This window comes from Giraffa tippelskirchi, chromosome 11 (assembly GCF_054371585.1).
Source record: "Giraffa tippelskirchi isolate mGirTip1 chromosome 11, T2T-mGirTip1v1.2.pri, whole genome shotgun sequence".
Lineage (NCBI taxonomy): Eukaryota > Metazoa > Chordata > Mammalia > Artiodactyla > Giraffidae > Giraffa > Giraffa tippelskirchi.
In genome coordinates this window covers 118,719,209-118,743,103 of record NC_137285.1, presented here as the reverse complement: position 1 = coordinate 118,743,103, position 23,895 = coordinate 118,719,209, and the positions used below count along the sequence as shown (strand labels likewise).

Genomic DNA, 23,895 nt, shown 5'->3' with positions numbered 1-23,895 from the left:
GCGCGGGGGAGGAGGCCCCCGCGGGCCAGGGTCCCCGCAGCCCGCGCGTCCCCGCCATTGGCAGAGCCGGAGGGGGGGGGTCACCCCCCGGAGCGGGGGGGGCGAATGGTACAGTCCTCCGCCCGCGCCCTGGCCCGGCTGGCTGCAAGCAGGCGAGCTCTGATCCCCGCGCCGCCGCCGCCGCCGCCGCCACCGCCGCCAGCGTAGTCCGAAGCAGAGTCGGGGAGGCGGAGATGGAGGGAGTCAGCAGCCACCGGACCCTGTCCTACAGCCGCTGGAGCTATGACAGGTAGGGCGGTAGCCTGGAGGATGGGAATCGCAAGGACCCTCCGGGCGGCCCTGAATCCTAAGCTCGCACTTTTGCGGGAGAAGCCGGCCCTCGCCGGGTGAGAGCGGGTGTGATCGCCCAGACCACCGCCGCCCCCACCCCAGTCAGGGTGCACTCGGACCCTTGAGTATCCAGGACGGTTGAACGGAGAGCCTCGGATATCCGAACCCAGAGCCGACCGAGAGTGTCCTCACACCTGCGGGGCAGAACTGTCGGAGGAGGGCACCGCGGCACTGGGACCCGCGAGCTGGCACTCACCTCCCACCCCACCCCCACCCCACCCCGGCTGCTCCGCGGGTGTCGATCCGCGCTGAAACAGCGCAAAAGAGCTTCGAGGGACTGCGGGGCGGGGCGGGCCCGCGGCGCGTGGGGCGAGAAGGGGCGCCCCTCGAGTACGGGCCGCGCCCCCCTTGGCACTGCAGTCGCCGCCTGGGTCTGCGCCCAGCAGGGCCTCGGCGGGGACAGGGCTAGCCCAGGGCCGAGTGACCTGGGTCGCTGTCGTGGGGCCCGCTAGTCGCTGCCTGTTGGGCGGATAGAGGTGGCAGCCCGAGGCCGGCTGTTGGGGCCCCAGGAGAGGTACCCGCGCCCGGCGGGTTGCCAGGCTCCGTATCCCCACTGCGGGGATGTAAAGCGGCTGCCGGCGTGGGCGGTTTGGAGCAGTGCTCCCCACGCACTCGTCCGAGAGGAAAGGATCAGCCATCCTTCTGATGAAATGAGAAAAATAAGAGCAACGGAATGAGTCGGTCATAAAGCAGAGTAGATTTATTCTGAGATTTGGTCCTTTCTACCTGTTTTGGTGTGTTAAATGTCACCCCTCTTTTTAAAATGAAGTCATGATGACGGTAAATAGATTGTTGATGTTGCTTTTGTTAAAGTTCATAACCCCTCCCTTGTCAGTCTCCAGAAAGCTGAAGTTAATTGCTCTGATCCGTGGCCCTTCTGGTGCGCGGGCTGGAAGAGAAACTTCCTTAGCCGGGCTGTTCTCATCTCCCTGAAGTCTTACTTCCTGCCTTCCTCCTCTCCCCTCTGCTTAAAACCTTCCTGCATCTTTGACAGCTCTTGTGTTCAAAGATTCAGAGGAACAGGTGGCCCTCCTGCCTCAGGCTAATTCCCCTGGGACCCCTCCTTACCTCCCTCCCTGGGTCTCACCTCCTGCTGACCCCATCCATCTTCATCTTTCCCTCTTTACTGGTCATCTCCGTTCAGCCTGTAAACCTCTTCAAATCTGTCTTGTCTCCCTCCGCAGAATAGGTGTACCTGGGTCACCTCTTTCTTGGCTTTCATTGCCTTCTTTAAGGAAAAAGATCAGTTTGATGCAATTTCCTCATCCACCTTTCATTGCACAGCCCTAGCAATCAGCCTGCAGTCTGCCTCACAATTCCAGTGAACTTGCTCTTTTGAAAAGCAGTGCTGTCTATGGAGAGGAACTCTAAAATGATTGAAATATTAACCTTAAAATAACAAAACTTTCCAGCTTGTGTTCAGATGCCAAACCACACATTCATTCACTTAATCAACAAACGTGTATTGAGTGCAAACTTAGGGCCCTGGCGATAAGGATATAAAAGTACATTACTTCCTTCCCTGACTTAAGCTCACAGTCTATATTCTCAGAGAAATACATGGTAGCACATGCAGCAAATGCATCTTGGGATGAAAAAGCATGATCCATCACCCTTTGCTTGGATTCTGTCGCTTGGATTCTCTTCTGTCCCTTTTCCTTTCCATTTGGCCTGAACTTCTTTCTCCAGCCAAATATCTGTTGGTGCCAAGTGATTGTTGTACCATAGTCTTCTGGAAAGCAAGCTCAAACTCCTGCTATATAATCTGTAACATTAACATGAGATTATTTGTAGTTTAATCTTCCTTAACCCACTACCACCCCAGTAGTAGGTTTTAGGTGGTGTTGTAGTGCCTGTTGATTAATTCAACTGTTTAATTATCATCTTTCTTTCTGGGATCTATTTGGCCTCTCAAATGACCTGAGATTTCTGTTAAAAAAAAGTTGACGTTACTGTCTGTTGTATAAGAAGTTAATAAAATTATCTGTTTGATTTGGGGTAAAAAAGAAAGAAAGAAAGAAGTACATAGTAGCATTATACCAAAGGTCTAATACATATATAGGATGAAATATTTAAATTAAATTAATTCTATATAGTAACTAAACTTTTTTCCCCCTGCATAAACAAACAAACAAAAGCAGCAAGTCTCTAGAATTACGCAGCCTGAATTCAAATCCTGACTCCACCTAGCTAAGCTTAAACACATTATTTTTCCTCTCTGAACTTGTTCCTTCATCTGTAAAATGGAGAAATATCATGAACTAGATGGATTAATAAATATAAGGGCCTTAGCAATCTGCCTGGGACATAGTAATAAGTGGTACCTATTGCTGGGAATCCCCTGTAGCTCAGATGGTAAAGAATCTGCCTGCAATATAGGAGACCCGGGTTTGATCTGTGGGTCAGGAAGATCCCCTAGAGAAGGAAATGGCAACCCACTCCAGTATTCTTGCCTGGAGAATCCCATGGACAGAGGAGCCTGTTGGGCTACACCCCATGGAATCGCAAAGAGTCGGATGCGACTGAGCAACTTTCGTTGCTGTTTTATTAATAAATATTGTAAATGTCTCCTGTGGGCTTCCCAGGTGGCGCTAGTGGTAAAGAACCCTCCTGCCAATGCAGGAGACAGATGCAGGTTCAATTCCTGGTCGCAAAGAGTTGGACATGAATGAAGTGACTGAGCACGCATGTATTGTAAATGTCTCTTGGGAGCCCTGGTTTTCCACAGAAACTCAGTTTGAAAATCATTATTCTCCTTTATAGACCCCCCACATTAAGATATTCCCAGGGATTCTGTCCTCAGAACTCTTTTCTTCTCACTCTGACAACCTTGACACCTGGGGAACTGTGTGAAGAAAACAGGTTCCCTGGCCCTTGTCCAAAGGAACTGAATCTGAATGTCCAAGTATGGGCCCTTGGAATCAATACTTGGGTAAAGCTTTCCAGATGATTCTGATACAGCTGAAACCACTGATATATACCACCCCTTTCCATTTTCTAGTTACTACTTAGTTTTCAAAACATAAGAATTGAATTATTCAAAAAAGTTATGCAATCCTCAAAAAAGCTGTTAAAAGATTATACACTCAACAAATGCAGATAGTGCATAGATATTTAAAGTGAAGTTCAGTGATTCTATAGCCCCCCACCCCCAACTCCTAGGAGAAAACCACTGCTAACAGTTAACCCTCACTTTCTAATCCTGTTCTAGCCTCTGTCCCCACCACATCTTTGAACCTAGAAAGGTACTCTCCATCACATTCTCATTGAAGTTGACCTCTGTGCTGTGTGTAACCTATTCATATAAGCTATTTTCCTCTTTGCTTCTTCTTTTTTGTTTGTTTGGTTTTGTTTTTTTGGACTTTTTTTTTTTTGACTATGTCCATGCAGCTTGCCGTATCTTAGTTCCCTGACCAGGAATTGAACCTGGGCCCACAACTGGGGAAGTGCTGAGCCCTAACCACTGGACCACCAGGGAATTCCCTCCCCTTGGCTTCTGAGGCCATTTATGTATCAGTTATCCACTGCTGTGTAACAAATCACTCCTAAACTAATGGCTTAGGATAATAACTGAATTAGCTCAAGATTTTGTGCATCAGCAATTTCGGCTGGGCAGTTGGGTAGTTTTTGTGGTCTGGACCAAACTCAGCTTTTTTTGGCTACACTGGCTCACATGTTTGGTGCCTCAGCTGTGAAGGCTAGTCCTTCTGGGGCCTCTCTCCTTCAAGCAGGCTAACACAGGTTTCCTTACATACTACTAGAGGGTTCCCAGTGAGAGAAAAGAAGCTGTAAGGCCTCTTGGGTCTAGGTTTAGAACTTGTACAGCATCACTTTGCCACACTGTTACTGGCCAAAATAAGTCAAAGGGTAGAGAAATAAGCCTCACCTCTTGGAGGAGCTGCAAAGAATTCATGGCCATTTGTTACAATATGCTACCTACATTTTAAAAATTGTTGCCTCCTCTTGGTTCCCACCGGAGAAGGCAATGGCAGCCCACTCCAGTACTCTTGCCTGGAAAATCTCATGGACGGAGAAGCCTGGTAGGCTGCAGGCCATGGGGTTGCTCAGAGTCAGACATGACTGAGTGACTTCACTTTCACTTTTCACTTTCATGCATTGGAGAAGGAAATGGCAACCCACTTCAGTGTTCTTGCCTGGAGAATCCCAGGGACGGGGGAGCCTGGTGGGCTGCCGTCTATGGGGTTGCACAGAGTTGGACACGACTGAAGCGACTTAGCAGCAGCAGCAGCAGCTTGGTTCCCACTTTCTAAATGTGAGCACACACCAAAGCTCTTTCTCCCCTTTTCCATTCTGTTCCATTCCATTCTATTCTCAGTTATCAACTCAATGCTTTTAACATAGAAATCCGTATCTTCAACCCCAATCTTTTTAATAGAGTTTTTAAAAGATTAATTTCTTTGTTGCACTAGGTCTTTCGTTGCTGTGTGAGGGCTTTCTCTAGTTGCTGCAAGTGGGGATTACTCACTAGTCGAGGTGCATAGGCTTCTCACTGCAGTGGCATCTCTTGTTGCAGAGCACAGATTCTATGGTGTACAGTAGTTGTGGGTTGTGGGCTCTAGAGCGCAGGTTTAATAGCTGTAGCATACAGGCTTCATTGCCTCACAGCATGTGGAATCTTCGCAGACCAGGGATCAAATCTGTGTTTCCTACATTGGCAGGCAGATTCTTAACCTCTGGTCCACCAAGGAATTCCTCAACCCCAGTCTTTTTGTTGAGCCTAGCCCTACATCTCTACATCTCACAACTAACTGAAGATGTTCAAAATCGGACCCTTCCCTGATAAGTCTGTATTCTCTATTTAGCACCCTTATAGTCAAATGAACACCTCAAGACTTTGACACTGACCGTGAACTTTCCAAGTCTAGTCATTTCATCTGTCTGTCCTTACTTCTACAACTGATTATTAGGAAGATAAAATGAAATAATGTATCCAAAATAACTGGCCCAAAGTATCATTAACTCCCTATGTTCTCAACAACTTGGCACTTGGCTAACTACCTTGTTATCTATTGAGGCTCCAGTCATTATCCCTAGAGCTTTCAATGCTCATGTCAATGACTAAACTAGTGCTCCTTCCAATTTCCAGATCTTCCTATTCTAGAGGCTTCTCTTCAGTTATTTACAGGATACATTCCTAGATGTTGATACCTGGAATTGCTTGACTTCTGCTATCATACACATGATCATCCCATTCTCTAGGATGATACTATAGTGTCCTTTAGTGCCTCATCTCTGCATATTATCTGCAGCCCTTTCCTGGCCTTTCTTCTTAGCTTCCCAGCCAGGATCACATGAGAGATCATTTGAATCACTCACTCCCATCCCTTGGTATTTCCTCACACATGCTCACCACTACCCTAGCCCTGTCTGGATCGCTACCCCCCTTTCTTATGGTGGCGCCAGAACCCTATCACATAAACTACACAGCTGTGTGGGTTGTCCTCACTTTCATGGTCTTCATCGCAGCTTGGCTATCTCCATCATCTCTCAATGTTTTCATTTCTCCTGGGTTGCCTTCACTCTCATTTCCAACAACAGCTTTTCCAAAGCATCGTACTCAAGACTCCTCTCACCTGACCCTTTCTCCATGTCCCCAGACTCTAACCAAATGATACTGCCTTTGAGAAAAATCGGTCACATCCAGCTTGATCTTCTGTAACTTCCTGCCTCCGCATCACTTCTACTGCACTTCAGTCACTCCCTTGTGGGGGATTTTTCATTGTTTCCACATCTTTCTGTTAGAAACCACTCCATGATAAACATCCTTGTTTAAGACAACACTTTTTAAAATTTTATTTTTATTTTATATCTTTAAAAATATTCATTCAATTATTTATTTGGCTGTTCTCAGTCTTAGTTGCAGTACGCGGGGTGTTTGATCATCCTCATGGCATGCGGGATCTTCAGTTGCAGTGTGCAAACTCTTAGTTGTGGCATATGGGATCTAGTTCCCTGACCAGGGATTGAACCCAGACCCCTTGCACTGGAAATGTGGAGTCTTAGCCACTCGACCACCAGGGAAGTCCCAGATAACATTTTTTTTCTCATGATTGATTACTTGATTAGAAGAGGGGTTGTCAGTTTCAGATTTTGGGATTGTTGACAGATTTTTCTCCAAAAGGAGTGAATTGATTTGTATTCTCACATTTAGTCACTTTAACGGCACAGTTGTATGATTATCTATTTGTGAGTTTGACCTCACAGACTCTGAGACTATGTAGTATAATTGTTCAGAACTTGGATTTTGTAGCCAAAGTGACCTGACCTAGAAGCCCAGCTCCCTCAATTGTTGGTTGTGTAACTTTAGAGCAGTGACAACTTCTACTTACAAAAAAGATAATAACAATTGTACCTGCCTCTTGAGTGGGTCCATTCATTTAATATGTATTTATTGAGCATCTTCTAAATGCCAGACAATATTTTAGGCATGGGAGACAGAGCAGTGAACAAAACAAAGTGCTTGGTCCCAAAGTTCTTACTGTCTAGTCGGGGGAGATAAACATAGACCAAACTATTATATATATATAATAATTATAATTATATATATAACAGTTTGGTCTATGTCTATCTATATATATATATACATATATATATATATGTTTGTATCAGTGCTAAATGAAACATGATCTGGTTAGTGTACAGAAGAAAAATAAAGCAGGATAAGGACAGAGTCTGACTACATGGGGGTTGGGGTGGTAGTGAGTATGCTGTACTATATAGTGTGGTCAGGGCAACTCTTTTTGATAAGGTGATGTTTCAGCAGAGACCTGAAAAGAGCCAGGGAGTGAATCATGTGGCTAATGGGGAAGAATGTTCCATGGAAGAGGAATAGCGAGTAAAAAGGTCCTGCGGTAAGAATGAGCCTAGTGCACAGAGGCCAGTGTTTCCTTGTGCCTCTTTATAATGTGCCGTGCTCAGTCACTTCAGTCAAGTTTGACTCCTTGCAACCCCATGGACTAGAGTCCACCAGACTCCTCTGTCCATGGGATTCTCCAGGCAAGAATACTGGAATGGGTTGTCATGCCCTCCTCCAGGGGATCTTCCCTACCCAGGGATCAATCCTGCATCACTTACATCTCCTGCATTGACAAGCATGTTCTTTACCACTAGCACCACCTGGGAAGCCCACCTGGGAATACTTACTTCCAACTCCCCCTCCCCCACCAAGTCCTACTCTCCCCATCCTCAGGGAACTACTGGTCTGATTTCTTTGCATTTCCTAGAATTTTGTATAATGGGAATCATTCAGTATGTACTCTTTTTTGGTCTGGTTTCTTTCATGCAACATAGTTATTCTGATAGTCTTCCATGCTTTTACATGGATCTGTAGTTCATTTTTTGTCGTTGTTGCTGAGTAATATTCCATGGAGATGCCATAGTTTGTTTATCCATTATCTGATGGTAAACACTTGGGTTTTTCCACTTTTTGGCTATTACAACTAAAGTTTTGTGACTATACAAGTCTTTGTATGGACATGTGTTTTTATTTCTTGGCAGTAAACACACCTAGAAACAGACTGGTTGGATCATACGGTAGGTGTACATTTAACTTTTAAAGAAACTGTGCAACTTTTCCAAAGTGGTTGTAGCATTTTACATTCCCACAAGCGGAGTCCCAATTCCTTCGCATCCTTTCACAAACTTTATAGGGTCAGTCTCTTTCATTTTAGCCGTTCTAGTAGGTATGTAGTAGTATCTCATTGTGATTTTTAATTTGCATTAATTTACTGAGCATCTTTTCATGTGCTTATTTGCCATCTATATATCTCCTTTGGGGTCCCATTTTTTAAATTGGGTTTTTCCTTATTGTTGAATTTTGAGAGTTCTTTGCATATTCTGGATATGTTCCTTTATCAGATATGTGACTTGCATATATTTTCTCCAAGTCTGTGGCTTTTTTTTCCATTCTCTTATGTATTTTGAAGAGCAGAAGTTTTCACTTTCAATGCAGTCCAGTTTATACTTTCTGCTGTTATGGATTGTGCTTCTGGTGTCATATCTAAAAAATCATTGCCTCATTCAAGGTGACAAAGGTTTTCTCCTAAGAGTTTTCTGGTTTTGGATTTAACATTTTGCGTCTATGCTCCATTTTGAGTTAACTTTTGTATATGGTATGAAGTTCATTTTTCAAAATGAATATTCAATTGTTCCAGCACCATTTGTTGGAAGGACTACTTTTTTCTCCTTTATCATGCATCTATATATTCATTTCTGTATCCTCTGTTCTGTTGATCTTGTCTGTCTTTTAAACAAATCGTTTGTTTATTTAGTGAGTTATTTATTTTTTTGTTCTGGGTCTTTTTTGTTGCATGGACTTTTTTTTTTGTTTGAGCAAAGAATTGTTTTTTTATGGTTTCTTTTTTATTTTTTTAAAATTAGTTTATTTATCTATTTTTTAACTTTACAATATTGTATTTTTTCTGCCATACATTGACATGAATCCACCATGGGTGGGCTTTCCTTTACGGCAAGCGGGGGCTACTCTCTCGTTGCAGTGTGTGGGCTGCTCATAGTGGTGGCTTCTCTTGTTGTGGAGCGCAGACTGTAGGACCTACAGGCTTCAATGGTTGCAGTGCATGAGCTCAGTAGTTGGAGCTCCCAGGTTCTAGAGCACAGGCTCAATAGTTGTGGTCCATGGACTTAGCTGCTTGGCAGCATGTGGGACCTTCCCTGAGCAGGGATCAAACATGTGTCTCCTGCATTGCCAGGTGATTCTTTACCACTGAGCCACCAGGGAAGCCTGATCTTGTCTTTATTGACACCAATACCACACTGTCTTAATTACTATAGCTTTATGAGTCTTGAAATCAGGTAGTTTAGGACCTTCAACTTGGTTCTTTTTTTTTTTCTTTTTCAAACCACAGTACTCCCATCTATTACTCCACAGTTGTGAAGATTTCTTTCCAGTTATTACAGTGTTTGTGGTCCTGCCTGGGGCCCATCCCCAACCCAGAATCAAGCTACACAGCAGATAAAATCCAGTGGTTTCTTGAAGAGTGTGGAGTCAGAACCATGTGAGAAGGATGATTTGGAGATGGTCTCTCATTGAAGCCCTGGAGATACCAGGATGTTCTTTTTCAAGGTTTTGGCTATTCTGGGTCCTTTTTTAAAATTTCACGTTAATTTTACAATGATATATTCAAGTGCTACAAAAGCAAAACAAAAGCCTACTGGGATTTTATTTAGGACTGTAGATCAATTTCAGCTTCCCAGGTGGCACTAGTGGTAAAGAACCTGCTTGCCAGTGCAGGAGACATAGAGATGAGGCTTTGAACCCTGGGTCGAGAAGAGCCCCTAGAGGAGGACCTGGCAACCCACTCCAGTGTTCTTGCCTGGAGAATCCCTTGGACAGAGGAGCCTGGAGGGCTACAGTCCATAGGGTCGCACAGAGTTGGACACCACTGAAGTGACTGAGCACACACACAAAATATATGTAACATAAAATTAGCCATTTTGGCGATTCCCAAGTGTATAATTCAGTAGCATCAATTACAGTCACAATTTTGTGTAACCATTACCACTATAGATTTCTGAAATTGTTCATCACCCCCAAACGAAAACTGTGTGCTCATTAACAAATAACTCATTACCCTATTCTCCCAGCACTTCTAACTTACTTTCTGTCTCTATCAATTTGTCTATTATAGATATTGTATATTGGAGAAGGCAATGGCAACCCACTCCAGTACTCTTGCTTGGAAAATCCCATGGATGGAGGACCCTGGTAGGCTGCAGTCCATGGGGTCGCTAAGAGTCGGACACGACTGAGCGACTTCACTTTCACTTTTCACTTTCATGAATTGGAGAAGGCAATGGCAACCTACTCCAGTGTTCTTGCCTGGAGAATCCCAGGGACAGGGGAGCCTGGTGGGCTGCCGTCTATGGGGTCGCACAGAGTCAGACACAACTGAAGCGACTTAGCAGCAGCAGCAGCAGCAGATATTGTATATAAGAGGAATCATACAATATTTTTTCTTTTGTCTCTGGCTAAGTTCACTTAGGATAATATTTTCAAGGTTCATCTATGTTCTAGCATGCATGAGATTTCATTTCTTTTTTTTTAAACAAAATTTTTTAAAAAATTATTTATTTGGCTGTGCCTGGTCTCAGTTGCAGTATGCAGGATCTTTAGTTGCAGCATGTGGGATCTAGCTCCCTGACTGGGTATTGAACCCAGACCCCCCCACATTGAGAGTGTGGAGTCTTAGCCACAGAACCACCAGGGAAATCCCTTCATTCCTTTTTTGGTGGAACAACATTCCATTATATGGATATGCTGCATTTTATTTATCCACTAATCTGTTGATGAACACTTGGGCTGTTTCCACATTTTGGTTACTGTGAAAATGCTGCTGTGAACATTGGTGTGCAACATTTTGTTCCAGTCCCTATTTTCAGTTCTTTTGGATATATACCTAGGAGTGGGGGTTTCCCAGGTGGCGCTAGTGGTAAAGAACCCACCTGCCAATGCAGGAGACATGAGAGAAGGAGATTAGATCCCAGGGTCAGGAAGATCTCCTGGAGAAGGGCATGGTAACCCATTCCAGTATTCTTGCCTGGAGAATCCCATGGACAGAGGAGCCTAGTGGGCTACAGGTCATGGGGTTGCAACGAGTCAGACATGACTGAGCATCTAAGCAGAGCACAGCACAAGGTGTACAACATGATGTTTGATATACATTTATATTGTGAAATGATGACCACAATCAAGCTAATTAACATTACCTATCACCTTGCACCTCACAGTTACCATTTTCTTTCCCTTTTTTTTTTTTTTGAGATGAGAGCACTTAAGATATAGTATTTTAGGAAATTCAAAAATTCAACAGAGTTGATAAATGCAGTCCCCATGCCGTACATTGGAGCTTCAGGATTTGTTATTCATGCGTATCTGAAACTTTGTACCCTTTAACTAACAGCTCTCATTTTCCCCATCCCTCCAGTCCCTGCCAATCACCATTCTTCTCCCTGCTTCAATGGCTTTGATTGTGTTAGAGTAATATATAAATGATACCATACAGTATTTTTCTTTCTGTGCTGGCTTATTTCAGTTAGCATAATGTCTTCCAGATTTATCCATGTTGTCCCAAATGGCAGAATTTCTTTCTTTTTAAAGACTGAATATTATTCCCTTATAGCTATAGATAAAGATACAGATACAAAATCTCACATTGTTAGCCATGTATTGGTCCACAGACATTTAGATTGTTTCCATATCTTGGCTATTGTGAATGATGCTGCAATGAACATGGGGGTGGACATATCCCTTTGAGATTCAGATTTCATTTTTTTCTGGATATACTCTAAAGTTGGATTGCTAGATCATATGATAGTTCTATTTCAAATTTTTTGAGGAATTTCTTTTCTGTTTTCCACAATGGCTGTACCAATTTATATTACCATTAACAGTGTACAAATGTTCACTTTTTTGGTAATGTTCTTTGAAGCACAACAGATTTTAACTTGGAAAAAGTTAAATTTATCCCTTTTTCTTTTGTTTATGCTTTAGGTGTCTTATTTATAAATCCATTGCCAAATCCAAGGTCATGAAGATTTACCACTGATTCCTTCTAAGTGTTTTGTGGCTTTAGAGCTTATATGTAGGTCATGGATTTATTTTGAGTTACTTTTTGTATATGATGTGAGGTGGGAGTGCAACCTCATTTCTTTTGGAAATCCAGTTGTTCTAGCACATCTGTTGAAGAGACTGTTCTTTCCCCATTGAATGGACTTAGCACTCTTGTGAAAAATCAATTGACTATATCTCAATTTTGAAAATTTTTAAAAATCGATTCACCATAGATATATGGATTTATTTCTGCACCCTCAAGTCTATTCCATTGGTCTATATGTCTATCCTTATGCCAGTACCTCACCATTTTGATTACTGCAGCTTTGTTATAAGTTTTGAACAGGAGACAAGGGAAGGGAAGCAAGACATGACCTGTACTAAACATTTTAGGAAGAGCTGTGACTCCCAAGGGGCTGTCTCACTGAGATGGTACAAAAGGGGCAGAACTTGAGCTTTGGCATTAGACAGACCTGGTTCAAGTCGCAGCTCCACCTCTTACTAGCTGTGTAAATGGAACACAGTAAGGGACAATCCTTCTTGTTTTGGTTGATTATAAAAAATCATGCTGCCACTTGTGAAAATAAAAGAAACAAAGGTTGAACAGTTTAGAAGTGTAGCAAGTAGATATTTAATCTCCTTTAGTCTTAGTTTTCCCATCTGTAAAGTGGGGTGATGATTTTCTTATAGTGAAGGGTCTTGTGAAAATTGGATGAGATAATGCCTGTGTACCCTTTCAGGTGGGCTTTGGATTAGCAAAAATAGACCACACACATATCCACTATAGGATTAGATAGAATGGATTTCCTAACTGAATTGGCCTGGAGATTATTGGTGACAAGGGACCACATTGGCTGGGGTCTTCACAGCATATTTTGCTCTTTGGTTCCCACACAGGGCATGAAGCTACTGGTGATACTCTGCCCAGGTAGGTTTCTGTCAACTTGAGAAAGCAGCCAAATTCTTGTAAAAATAGCGTTTTTGTATTTAAGGCTTACTTTACCATGCCAAGAGAACGTGACACTAACAAAATATGTGCTTCTGTTTTCAAAAATTAGGCCCTCCTGTCACAGGGGAAAAAATTAGTCTCTCCTGGTTCTTGAATCTAACTTAATGTCAGCAAAACCACATACTTTTGGTGGGGAGGGGGTGGGATGGGGGTGGCAGGCAGCCAGAGCCACGTCTAGATGTTCCTGCACTTTGGCTTTTTCCTCACGGTGTTCGGATCACTTGCACAGTACCTGTGGGACCTTGGAAAAGCTCCTTAACTGCTGTGAGAGTCCATTTCCTAATCTTTAAAATGGACATAATAATAGTACTCATCTCATAGCATTGTTGTGAAGGTTAAATGAATTAATATATGGAAGGCTTAATAAATGCTGAGTGCTTGGGACAGTGCCTGGCACATAGCAAGTGCTATTTAAGTGTTAGCTGTTGTCATTATGAACTGGCATGTAGCAGGGCTCTCTACTAATATCAGGAGTTTTCTGTCCAATGGAATCTGAAAGTTGGGCCATTCCTAGGCACAGGGACAGGTGTGGTGACCCAGGCAGGAGAAGCTCTGTGAGGAGAGTGGGCAGGAAAGGGAGGAGGCAGAGATGGGTCAGGAGTACATGGAGGGAGGTAGTCCAGGGGTTACAGAGGCTAATGAAGACCCAGTGGGCACCAGTTGAGACCAACTGGATGAGAGGGCACAGCTGTAGGAACTCCGACAGATGGACTTGCGAATCAAGAACCTTAGCCAGTGCCTGAGGTGTGGGTGACAAGGTTTAGCTTCCCCAAGAAGGACTGGGGCTAGGCCTCTCCACTGGGCCTCAGTGGAGAATCCATAAGTACATCAGGACATGGAAACAGACCCCTCTTTGAGGACTTGGACTGGTGCCATCACCATTGAGAGACCACTGCAGAGGGATCTGTAAGGATGAGTCAGTTAATCCCAGTCCCCAGTGCTGGTGGGCCAGAATCAGCAGAGAAGCTAGAAGGGACTGGGCAGGAGCAGGGCAGACCAGGCCTGGGGGCTGATCACTGTAGCTTGTAAGTTCACAGACAGCTTATTCCAAAATAAGGATGGGATCCTTCTGCTGTCTATACGTGGTTTTATGAAGGTGTGTTGCACAGAGCACTGTTAAGGGAGTCAGGAGTCCAGGATTTGAGTCCACCCCATTCATTCCCGTTCTGTTTCTGGGCTAGTCCCTTGGTTCTCTGAGCCTCTTTCCCCTGTAGTAGAAGGAGGTGGACTGGGTACTGAAGCACGCTTACAGTTCTGGTGTTCTATGAGTACATGGCCTACGGCCTCAGTGTGTGCTCTGCGATTGGGAAGGCTGGGGTGGAGAGAGGAGGAGAGTGGGGGTTGGGATTGTGACCCTGGCCATGGCAGCACCAGCTTAGGGGTTGCTGGGCAGGGGAGGCTGCAGTGGCCACCAGAGGTAGGTGATTGAAGACCTGCTTTGTTCCAGAGCTTTTAGCATATAGCTTCTTCTTCTTTTTCTTTTTTTTAAAGATGATTTGTAGCTGTACAAGATCTAGAGAGGTGGACTGGGTGGGTCAAAGGGGAGAGATGGTCCAGGGGTCAGTGGAGGAGAGCTCTGGAGGAGGGCGGTGAGTATGGGATGGTCTGTCTCCCATGTAGCTGGAATGATTGAGGCTCAGGGTGATTAGGGGGTGGGAAGAAAAGTCAGTCATGGCTGTGGGCAAGGATGTCTTGAGGACTTTAGGACTTACTCCCACTCAGGTTTGAAGTCATCAGTCACTGGGGTTTCTCAGGTAGGGTTACTGGATTTATTTCTATTTAGTGTGTGCTCAGTCGCTTTGCAACCCCAAGGACTACAGCCCTCCAGGCTCCTCTCTCCATGAAATTTCCTTAGCAAGAATACTAGAGTGGGTTGCCAATTTCCTCCTCCAAGGGATCTTCCTGACCCAGGGATCAAACCTGGGTCTCCTGCATCAGCAGGCAGATTCTTTACTGCTGAGCTACCTGGGAAGCCCTAATATCATTGTATGCATTTAAGCAAAAGCAGAAAGACCCTGAGACAGAGACATATCTGTGACCAGAGGAGGAAGGAAGGGCCTGCTGTGCCCACAGTTTGGAGCACAATTGCCAAGCTGGGGCCCCTGGGATAATTCCTTTATCCTGCCAAAATTGGTGGCTTGTCAATAGATAAATGTCAGCTGAGCCTGGGTCCCCTCTGGGAGATTCTGGTCCAACATGTGCCTGGGTGAGATGCCCATCTGTGCCCTTCATCCTGAGCCAGGTGTGTGTTCCCCGTCAGCCCCCCTCTGAGGTCTCAGGCAGATGATCTGGTCTTCTAATGTGAATAAGAACAAAAGAAACCCTGCATGTGTGTGTATGTGTGTGTGTGCATGGGTCTGTCGGTTGTGGGGAGCCAGCTGGCTTTAGGGGACAACCTGCCCATGCTGTTGCCATGGAGGCAGGCTTCTGCAGGTGAACCAGGCCAGACCAAAATGGAAGGCAGTGTTAGAATGAGGGGCAGAGTTCAGGTCAGGCAACCTTTGAAATCAGGGAGGGCCTGCAGCAGGGTAATGGGGATCTAGGATGATCTTCTGACCAGGTCCCCCTCCTCAGCAAAGACTTCATCCCAGCCTGGCTGTGCCTCCTCTGTGCCCTCTCTGGCACTGCAGACCAACCATCAGGCCAGGAAGGCACAGGGCACAGAGAGGGCACCGCCCTCCTGTCGGCCTCTCCCTCTAGTCTGGTTGGCCCTGGATGGGAGGTTCTGAGTGGGGTCCTCTCCTCTCCAACACCAAGTGGCAGAGAGCAGATGCAGTGATGGGTTGGGCTCCACTGGGAGAAGGCTTCTGTGAGTGTGTTTCCCTGCAGGTGCAACTGAGTGTGTGCGCCAGTAAGAATATATCTAGGGTGTGTGCCTGTTGTGCTGGGGAGTGTGTGCACCATGGTGCCTGTTGATGAGTTTGTACATGTTTGCAGGGAAGAATGTGTCACCACCAAGAGTGGCTCTCCCTGGATGTGAATGGAAGTAGTGTGCTGGAGAGGACTGATTCCGTGTGGGACTGGCCAGCTTCCTCCCTGTCTTCCCCCTCCCTCCCACCATCTTTTGCTCCTGCCTCTAGTAGGGACGATTGGAAGCGGAGGGAAAACGGTTTCATTGCCCTTTGTATTGGCCCAAGACTAAGCATTGTTGGGCCAGGAGCCTGCTCTGACACCACCTTGCCTGGGCACTTTCTGCGAGGCTGGTGGGCTGTAGAAGCGCCCGCGGGACCCACCGAGCCACTCCCCTCCCCCCCTTCCCCGCCCCAGGTGCCCGCTTAGATCAGGTGCAGGTGTGACGGTGGACGGTGGGCGGCGGGGGGGGGGGGGCGGACCCACCCCCACCCGGGGGGGGCGGACCCACCCCCACCCCCACCCCCACCCCCCACCCCACCCCACCCCCGCCCATCCCAAAGGTGTCGGAGCCGGGACCCTGCGTCCTCCACGCCTCGAGGGGCTCTGGGCAGTCCGTGGCCGCATCAATGTTGGATGAGCCAGCGCTGCCTCCCCGTGGCCTCGATAGCATCTTGCTGGGTCTCACTTTTAGTGTAACTGGAGCGCCCAGGGCCCTGCCTGAGCCGGTTACTCGCGAACTTCTCGAGACGCCGCCTGCGGCGATACCGGGGCCGGGGTAGGGAGGCTGGCGCAGACTCCGGTGCTGTGTCCCGGGACGGGGACCGGGTGGCGTCCCACCCGGCCCGCCCTCGCGGAACTGGGGTCGGTTCCAGCCTGGCCGCTCCTAGGCCCGTGGGGCCCGGTGCCGGGTTACCCGTCCTCCCCGCTCAGGCCACCTCGCCCTCCCTGGGGTGTCATCTGTCCTGCCGCGGCTGCGTGTCCTTGGGCCAGTTCAGCCCCCTCCCTCCGCCTGGCTTTGGGGGTTTCCTGCTCAGGAAGGGGCTGGAGGGGCATCAGCTGGAGGGAGAGAGATCCCCCTGGGGAAGGTGGGCGAGTAGCTGCCGCTACGGAGAGCCTCTCCCTGCAGGTGAGTGTTGAGCGCTTGGGCAGAGGGGAGAAGAGGGCAGGACTGAGATCTGGGGGTCCCGGTTGGCCAAGCGTCTCACCACCCTGACCTTCTCTACTCCAGCCCCTGCACCTTAACCCTTGTGACACCACCCCGGTCTCCCCCTGGGTAGCAGGGGAGCAGTGGACTGGTAGTCCACTGAGCATCTGTACTTGCTGGCAGCCTTGGGGATAAGGTTATTCCTGGGCCAAGTCCTGGGTGGTGGAGAGTGGACCGCCTCCTGGTGGGCAGCAAGTTTTGACTGTTGTGCAAACTATGGCCAGCGGACTGGCAGCCTGTTTTTGTAAATAGTATGCTGGAGCCCAGGGATGCCTGTTTGTTTACATACTAGCTGTGGCTGCTTTCAGCTACAACCTCAGAGTTCCACACAGTTCGGCTTGCAAGCCTAAAGTGCGTACTATCTGGCCCTTTAAGAAAAGCTTTACCGCTCTGAGCTGTCCCCCAGGGCAGGCTGTCCTTCACCCTCCACAGCTCTCTTCCTCTCCCCCCACACTTGCATCTCCACACATCTGGCTCACCCCTGGCTGAGTGCTCTGTACACCTGGGAACTTTACTCTGGGGACCATTCACCTCGTGTCTCCTCACTACTTCTTTCTCTGGCAAGAGAGGAAAATGACGGGGGGCAACAGGCATTCCAGAGTCAATAGGATATCTGAGAGCTGAGGGCTGAGTGCCTGCAGCACCCCTGTCTGACCCCAAGCAGAAAGTGACCCCTTCCTAGGCGCCAGGAACCAGGCAAGTTAGCTGATGGTAGCACAGCTTTTCAGGGACCCCCACGTCTATCATGGCAGCCAGTTCTGGGGTGGGGGCTTCCTGTCACCTCTCCCTGTGGGCCAGGCCAGGAGCAGGTGACAGACTGAGGTCCCAGCGGTGCAGTGGGGAGACACTACTGAGTGAGCGGGTAATTACAGGGGGGCACAAGTAAGCCCTGGAAGGAGTCGGGGAGCTCCAGGGAAAAGGCCCCTCCCCTGCCTGCTACCCTATGGCAGTCCTGGGGCCCCTGTGCCCTCTTTTCTCTAAGCCTTGAGTCTTCAAAAACAAAACTAAGCCTTTTTCCTTGGTTCTCCGTTGCACAGTTGAGTTGAGGGGTCTGTGTCAGGGGAAGGACAGGAGCAGAGAGAAATGCCAGGGTCTGAGGACAGAGCTGCAGTCCTGCTACCCTGCCACTAGGCAGCACCCTTGAGGTACTGGCTCCCTCTGGGGAGGGCCCTGCGTGTTCTGCCACTTGCCCTCTGTTCACCTTCCAGTTCCGGCCTCAAAGACTGTGGTCACACATACTCTGAATCCCACTAGGCCTGACCAGCTTTGTCTGCCCCCTGAGGCAGCTCATTGACACCTCCAGACGTTGTAGTTCAGGGCGTTTTACTTGGGTTGTGGGGAGAGGCCATCAGGGACAACCTGCAGCTGTGATGATCCGATATCTCCTGCCTACTTCTCCTCCTCCTCAGCAGGGCACCTTGAGGACGGTTGTTTTTTTCTCCTCTGGGCTGCAGAGCCTGGCACAGCGGAGGCGCAGAAGGTGTTTGGTGGGAGATGACATGCAAACAAGAGTTATGGCAAGAGTCTTGCCATAACTGTTTACCCCTGTGGTGTGTCTGGTGCTTCTTTAGTATCCAGCTAGCCTGCTGGGAAGCAGGGTGAGTGGGGGGTTTTGAGAGAGGGGGAATGGAGACGGGTGGAAGGGGAGGGAGAAGGACCTGGGCACGAGTGTGCCCTGGGAAGGGAGCTGATTTCTCTCTCTGTCCTGTGCTGGGTGTGGCCAACATTCTAGGGGTTCTCTAGATGAGATGAGGGGTGCTGAGGAGACACGGGCCAGAGCCAGAGAGTGCTGCTTGTATCCAGGGAGAGCCAGCTTCCTGGCTCTTGCCTGGCACCGGGAGCAAGAACGAGCTCATGAAGGGTGAGACGGGCTGGGGTGAGGTCTAGCGCCTGTGGCAGCCTCATCCGTCTCTCCCGGCCCTGGCTCAGCCCATTCCAAGAGCCACTCAGTCTAACAGGGAACAACTGTGTGGCCCCCCAGGGGTCCCAGACAGAGGCTTAGAGGGCTACATCGGGTGTTGGGGATGACCTCCGTCCACCATGCAGCTGCTTCTAACAGCTCAGGAAGATGTCAACAGGGACCCGATCCAACCCAAGGGGGATGAGCAGTGCCAGTGAGACCTGAGGTCTGATTTTGTTTAGAAGCTGTGCATATCAGGTGGATGTTTCTTGGAAGAAGAGTGGGTATTTCTATTGACTGTGTCCCGCAGGATCAGTGGAGGCCAGGCCAGCAAAGGCTTGTGCTCTTGAGAAAGGGATACTTGCAGAATACCCTAACTAAAGGGCTGACACTGACATGCAGGTGCCGTTTCCCTGCCTAGAACAGGCTCCACAGTGAGACTGGCATCGCTCACCAGGGTAATTACTGGTTTGGGTTCGATTTCCATTCAAAACAGTAATCCCAGCCTGAGCTGGTGTCAGATCTGAAGGTTGATTATTAGTAACATTTATCAACAGCCTCTCAGCTTCAGGCAATTACAGCTAATCTGCCATTCCTGCTCCCAGCTGTGCAAAACTGCCAGCCTCTTCCCCGCCCGCCCCCTCCACTCCCTTCCTCTCCTCTCCCCTTAGCAGCCAGCCTGAGAGAGGCCAAGAGATGGGGGCCACCTCTGAGTCACCGTCACCCCCGAATGTAGGGGGCCCATGTATGTGCCTGGCATCTGTGCTCCCCAAGAGCAATCTTCATGCTGCAGACCCTTGTAAAAGCTGAATCTGGCTCTATCAGAGCTGAGAGGAATCCCTGCAGTTTAGTGAACCCATGTCTCCTGGTGACTTGTCACATGATGATGTTTTCAATAGGGTCCCTCCTCCCTTCCAGGCCCCAGACTAGGGTGAGGCAGTGAGCCCACAGATAATATCCTAACTCAATGATTTTTAAAAACCAAAGGAATGCAAAAACATCCGTAGTGAACAAAATCAAAATTTTAGTAAAGACAGAATCCAGTGACTTCCCTGGCAGTCCAGTGATTGGGATCCCAAGCTTCCACTGCATGGGGCCTGGGTTCGATACCTGGTTGCAGAACTAAGACTCCACATGCCGCACAGCCAGAAAAAAAAAAAAAAGACAGGATCTAACCGTGGATAGCAGGACTTGGCCTCACTTGCCTCACTCTAATTCCAGCTTTATAGGACCCTGTCTTTGTTTACAATTGTGGTATTTTATCCAGGATATTTTTGCATTCATTTTGATTTAAATATAATTTATCTTGATCACTGGGTTTGGGGGCACCTTCTTAAATTTTGGACCCCAGGTGAGTGCCTCCTTCAGCTCACCCCAGTCCTGGCCCTGCTCCCTCACTTCCTGTTGGGCCCCCCACCCCTGCTCCCTTTGGTTCTCACTGTCCACTGCTTCAGGTAGGGGAGGTTTCAGCTTATCTCTGGCTGGGAGCCCCTGCCACGGGCCATCCTTCCCAGTGCCCCGCCTCCACTCCATCCCTCTGGACCCTGCTTCAGCCTTCAGGCATCTCCAAGAGTGGCTCGAGGTTGCCATGGTAACTGCTGTGGTACCTACAGGACAGAACACTGCTGGTCTTGCCCCACTCCTTTAATCCATCCAGGCAGGGACAGATAAGTGCAGGCGTGCCTAACAATGTCCCTGATGCATCAGTCTCAAAAGAAGTTAAAACATTGCTGGAGGTGTCTGGAGAGCGTAACTACTCCCTGGGCAGGAGTGGGTTAAGAAGGGCATGTGGCTAAAGGAAGACTGTGATGACCTGTTTGTGACAGGAAAACATGGATGCTGGCCAACCGGCCTTCTGCAGGGGGTAGATCAAATTCACTGAAGGGCTTTTGTTTTGCTGAACAGGGCCTCTGAGCCCAGGGACACTTGTCCCCACTGCCCAGCCCTCCAGCTGTGCACAGCTTGTCTAAGCATTAAATAAATGTTTCAGCAAGATCAATGTTGAAGGGCTGGCCAGGACACCAAATTGTATCTGGACTTGAGGCATTGTCATGTCATAGTCCAGACCTAGGTGGCTTGACCACTCAGTGTCCTGATGCTGTCCCAGTGGGAGGTCTGAGGGTCCTGGATGAAATGCATGGGAAGCACTCCCCCCCCCCCCCCCGCTGTGCTGTTCCACTGCAGCAGGTTCCTGCTAAGGCTCCATGCTGAGCTGCATGCTGTCCAGTCCCCCAGCCTGGCAGTTGGTCACCCCATGCCTGCTTTGCCACTTACTGGGCAAGTCACTCCTCCTCTGAGCCTCAGTTTCCTCTCCTGGGAAGGAATCAATAATAGCGCCCTCCATTGAGGGTTGTGCTCACCAGTAAAAGAGCTAATGTATATAAAAGAGGCCAGAAATGGCCAAGTACTGAGATGGATGTTCTGTGGGGCCCTGTTGGACAGAAGTAGAATCACAGGGAAGTGTGTCTGGGCTTGAAGGGAAGAAGAAATTGCTGACTGCAGGTGGAGGGACTGCTCTGGAAAGAATGAGCACCCTGATGCTGGAAGCATACATGGAGGTTTTATAATCCCATGTTGATCAGCTTAGCTTCCAAAGGGCTTCTGGCCCAAGGAGGTGTGACCCTTGAGGGATGCAGTCTATCCAGCCCCGAGGTTCCGTGACTCCTTTTGTCTGTGCTTCCCCAGTCCTCTCCCAGGGGGTTGGGCCGCTGGGCCCCACAGCCAGCCATAAAGTGAGAATGGCCTCCTTGCAGAAAGCTGGCTTCACTTACAGTTGGTAAAGTTTTTCCTGGTCCACATTCCTATGGACCAATATATAAACCTGAGAGCTTGGGTAGGAAGGGGACCCGCCAGGGATGCTGTGCTTGAGAAAGTGCTGGCTTGAGCCTCAGCGTTTAGATGCCCTTTGACTCTGGCCACAAAGTTCCATTCTGCCCGAATCAGGACAGAAGACATCTGAAAGAAGTTCCTGAGATGTGGAGGGATGTGGTTTCTGATTCCAGGTGGCCACACACGTATACTCACCACCTGGAAGTTGCTGTGTGCGGCATGTCTGCACACTACACTTGTGCCGCCTTCCTGCACTGGCTTTGGAGCTTTGAGGCATGTGTCAAAGTGGAGAGAACAGCAGACTGAGAGCTGGGGAACCCAGCTCTGACCCCTCCTCCCACTGAGCAATCAGTGACACAAAGGGCCGAGTATGAGGTGCCTTCTCAGTTGACAGTCTGTGTTCTATTCTCTGGGGGCCATTAGAGTTGACAGAATGGGCTCATCTTTGCACTCTCCTCCCAGGCCACTCACAGTCTCCCCACAAGTCTTTCTCTGTCTGTTTGGCAGACCTAGGGGCCAAGGGCTCCGGGGTCCCATCAGGTTAGGGTCAGAAGTGCCTGGTTTTGCAACTAGGCATCATTTCCTGCTCAGGAATTTGAAATTGAAGCCCCACGATTCCTAATTACTATTCTAAGCTCTCATTGAAAATCTGAGTATAATTTTTACAAGAGTGTGGCTGAGGATGGATAAGAAAGGGAACAAGTCGAGCTGAAGGTGACATGAGCAGGAGGTAGAGAGAAGCCTGGGAGGAGAGGAGGCTAGAGGGGCTGGCAGGACTCAGACAGAGGAAATCAGCTTAGATTCTGCCTTGAGGCAGAACGGGGTGCTTCTGAGGGTTTAAGCAGGGTCAAGAGGCATGATCAGATTTGCATTTAGAATGCTCACTCTGGTGCCAGCTGGAGGATGGATTTGAGAGAAGTAAGTTAGAAGCAGTCACCATCCTGATGCCGAGATCTGGGCAACAGACAAGGAGGTCCTACAGAGGATAGAGGTCCAGGCAAGAGGGAGTAGGGAGCTGAGTGCTCCTGGGTCAGTAACCTCAGAAGGGCTTGACGGTTGCCTGCATTGGTCGAGAAATGTGGACAGGGAAAAGAGGAAGCGACGATAGCACCTGGGGGGCTGGATGTGTCACTCACAGAGATAGAATATATAGAATAAGTGCTCAGAGTCACAGGAAGTCCCAAGCTATGTACCTCAGTGTGAGGTTTGCAGGACATCCAGGGGGATGTGTCCAGAGAGGAAGTAGATGGAAGGGTCTGGAGCTTAGGAGGAGGTGAACCCATGATGCAGGCATGGATGTTCTCTATGGCAGGGCTGTGGGGCTTGAAGCCCTGTGGGGGGATAAGATCACTCGGTACACTAAGCAGAGTAAGAGGACAAGAGGCTGAGGACACAGACTAGGAAACCTAGATCCCCCATCAGTTCCTCAAAGGCACACTGTGTGTGTCCCCTAGCACAGGGCCTGCCACTGACCCCTAGACCAGGGCTGACCACAGAGAGGACATCAGTGAATGTATCTGACTGTGGTTCCCCCAGATGAGGCCTTTGTCCTTAACGTACCTGGATCTGCCAGGGTTGCCATAGTAACCACAAATGCAGGGATACATGGTCTCTGTGTTGTCATGGAAACAAACACTTGTGTGTCCCTCAGTGGTACGGCTACTGAGAACTTGAGGATTCAGGCTGCCCTGAAGGGTTTGGGAGGGAGACTGTGACCAACATAGAAGGTTTCCATGTCCTAATGAATCAGTGATGGCAGCTGTTAGCCTGACTGTTGCCACGGTGATGGAGAAAGACACCCAGGTGACTGGTGCTAGCTTCAGTACTGAGCTGCTGAGATAAAGCATTGCAACAGGCTCCAGGTCTTTGTGTGCAGCCTGGACAGGACCAGACCTCAAACTTACCCCACCCTCTGGCTGCCATGGGGACCAGGACCTCTTTGCTTTCTCTTTGGGTTTGCACCCTTTTGCCAAGACAGGGATTTTGTTCCCAGGAGGCACTCCCCGGCCCATGGGATCTCAGCATTCAAAGCAACACAGGAAACCTGGGCCCCTGAAACGGGGCCACCAAAGAGATGGGTAAGCACTCAACACCCTCTCCTTTAGCCCATGGACCCCCAC

The 23,895-nt window shown here is 48.5% G+C and overlaps 1 protein-coding gene across 1 annotated transcript in view; it reads left to right on the top strand.

Moving 5' to 3' along the window:
* Positions 1-233: 233 nt before the first annotated feature.
* TUB (TUB bipartite transcription factor) overlaps positions 234-23,895 on the top strand; it is an 88,068-nt gene continuing 64,406 nt past the window's right edge. The window contains exon 1 of the mRNA XM_081540815.1: positions 234-289. Coding sequence (XP_081396941.1) covers positions 234-289 — 56 coding nt within the window. The remainder of the gene's footprint in view (positions 290-23,895) is intronic.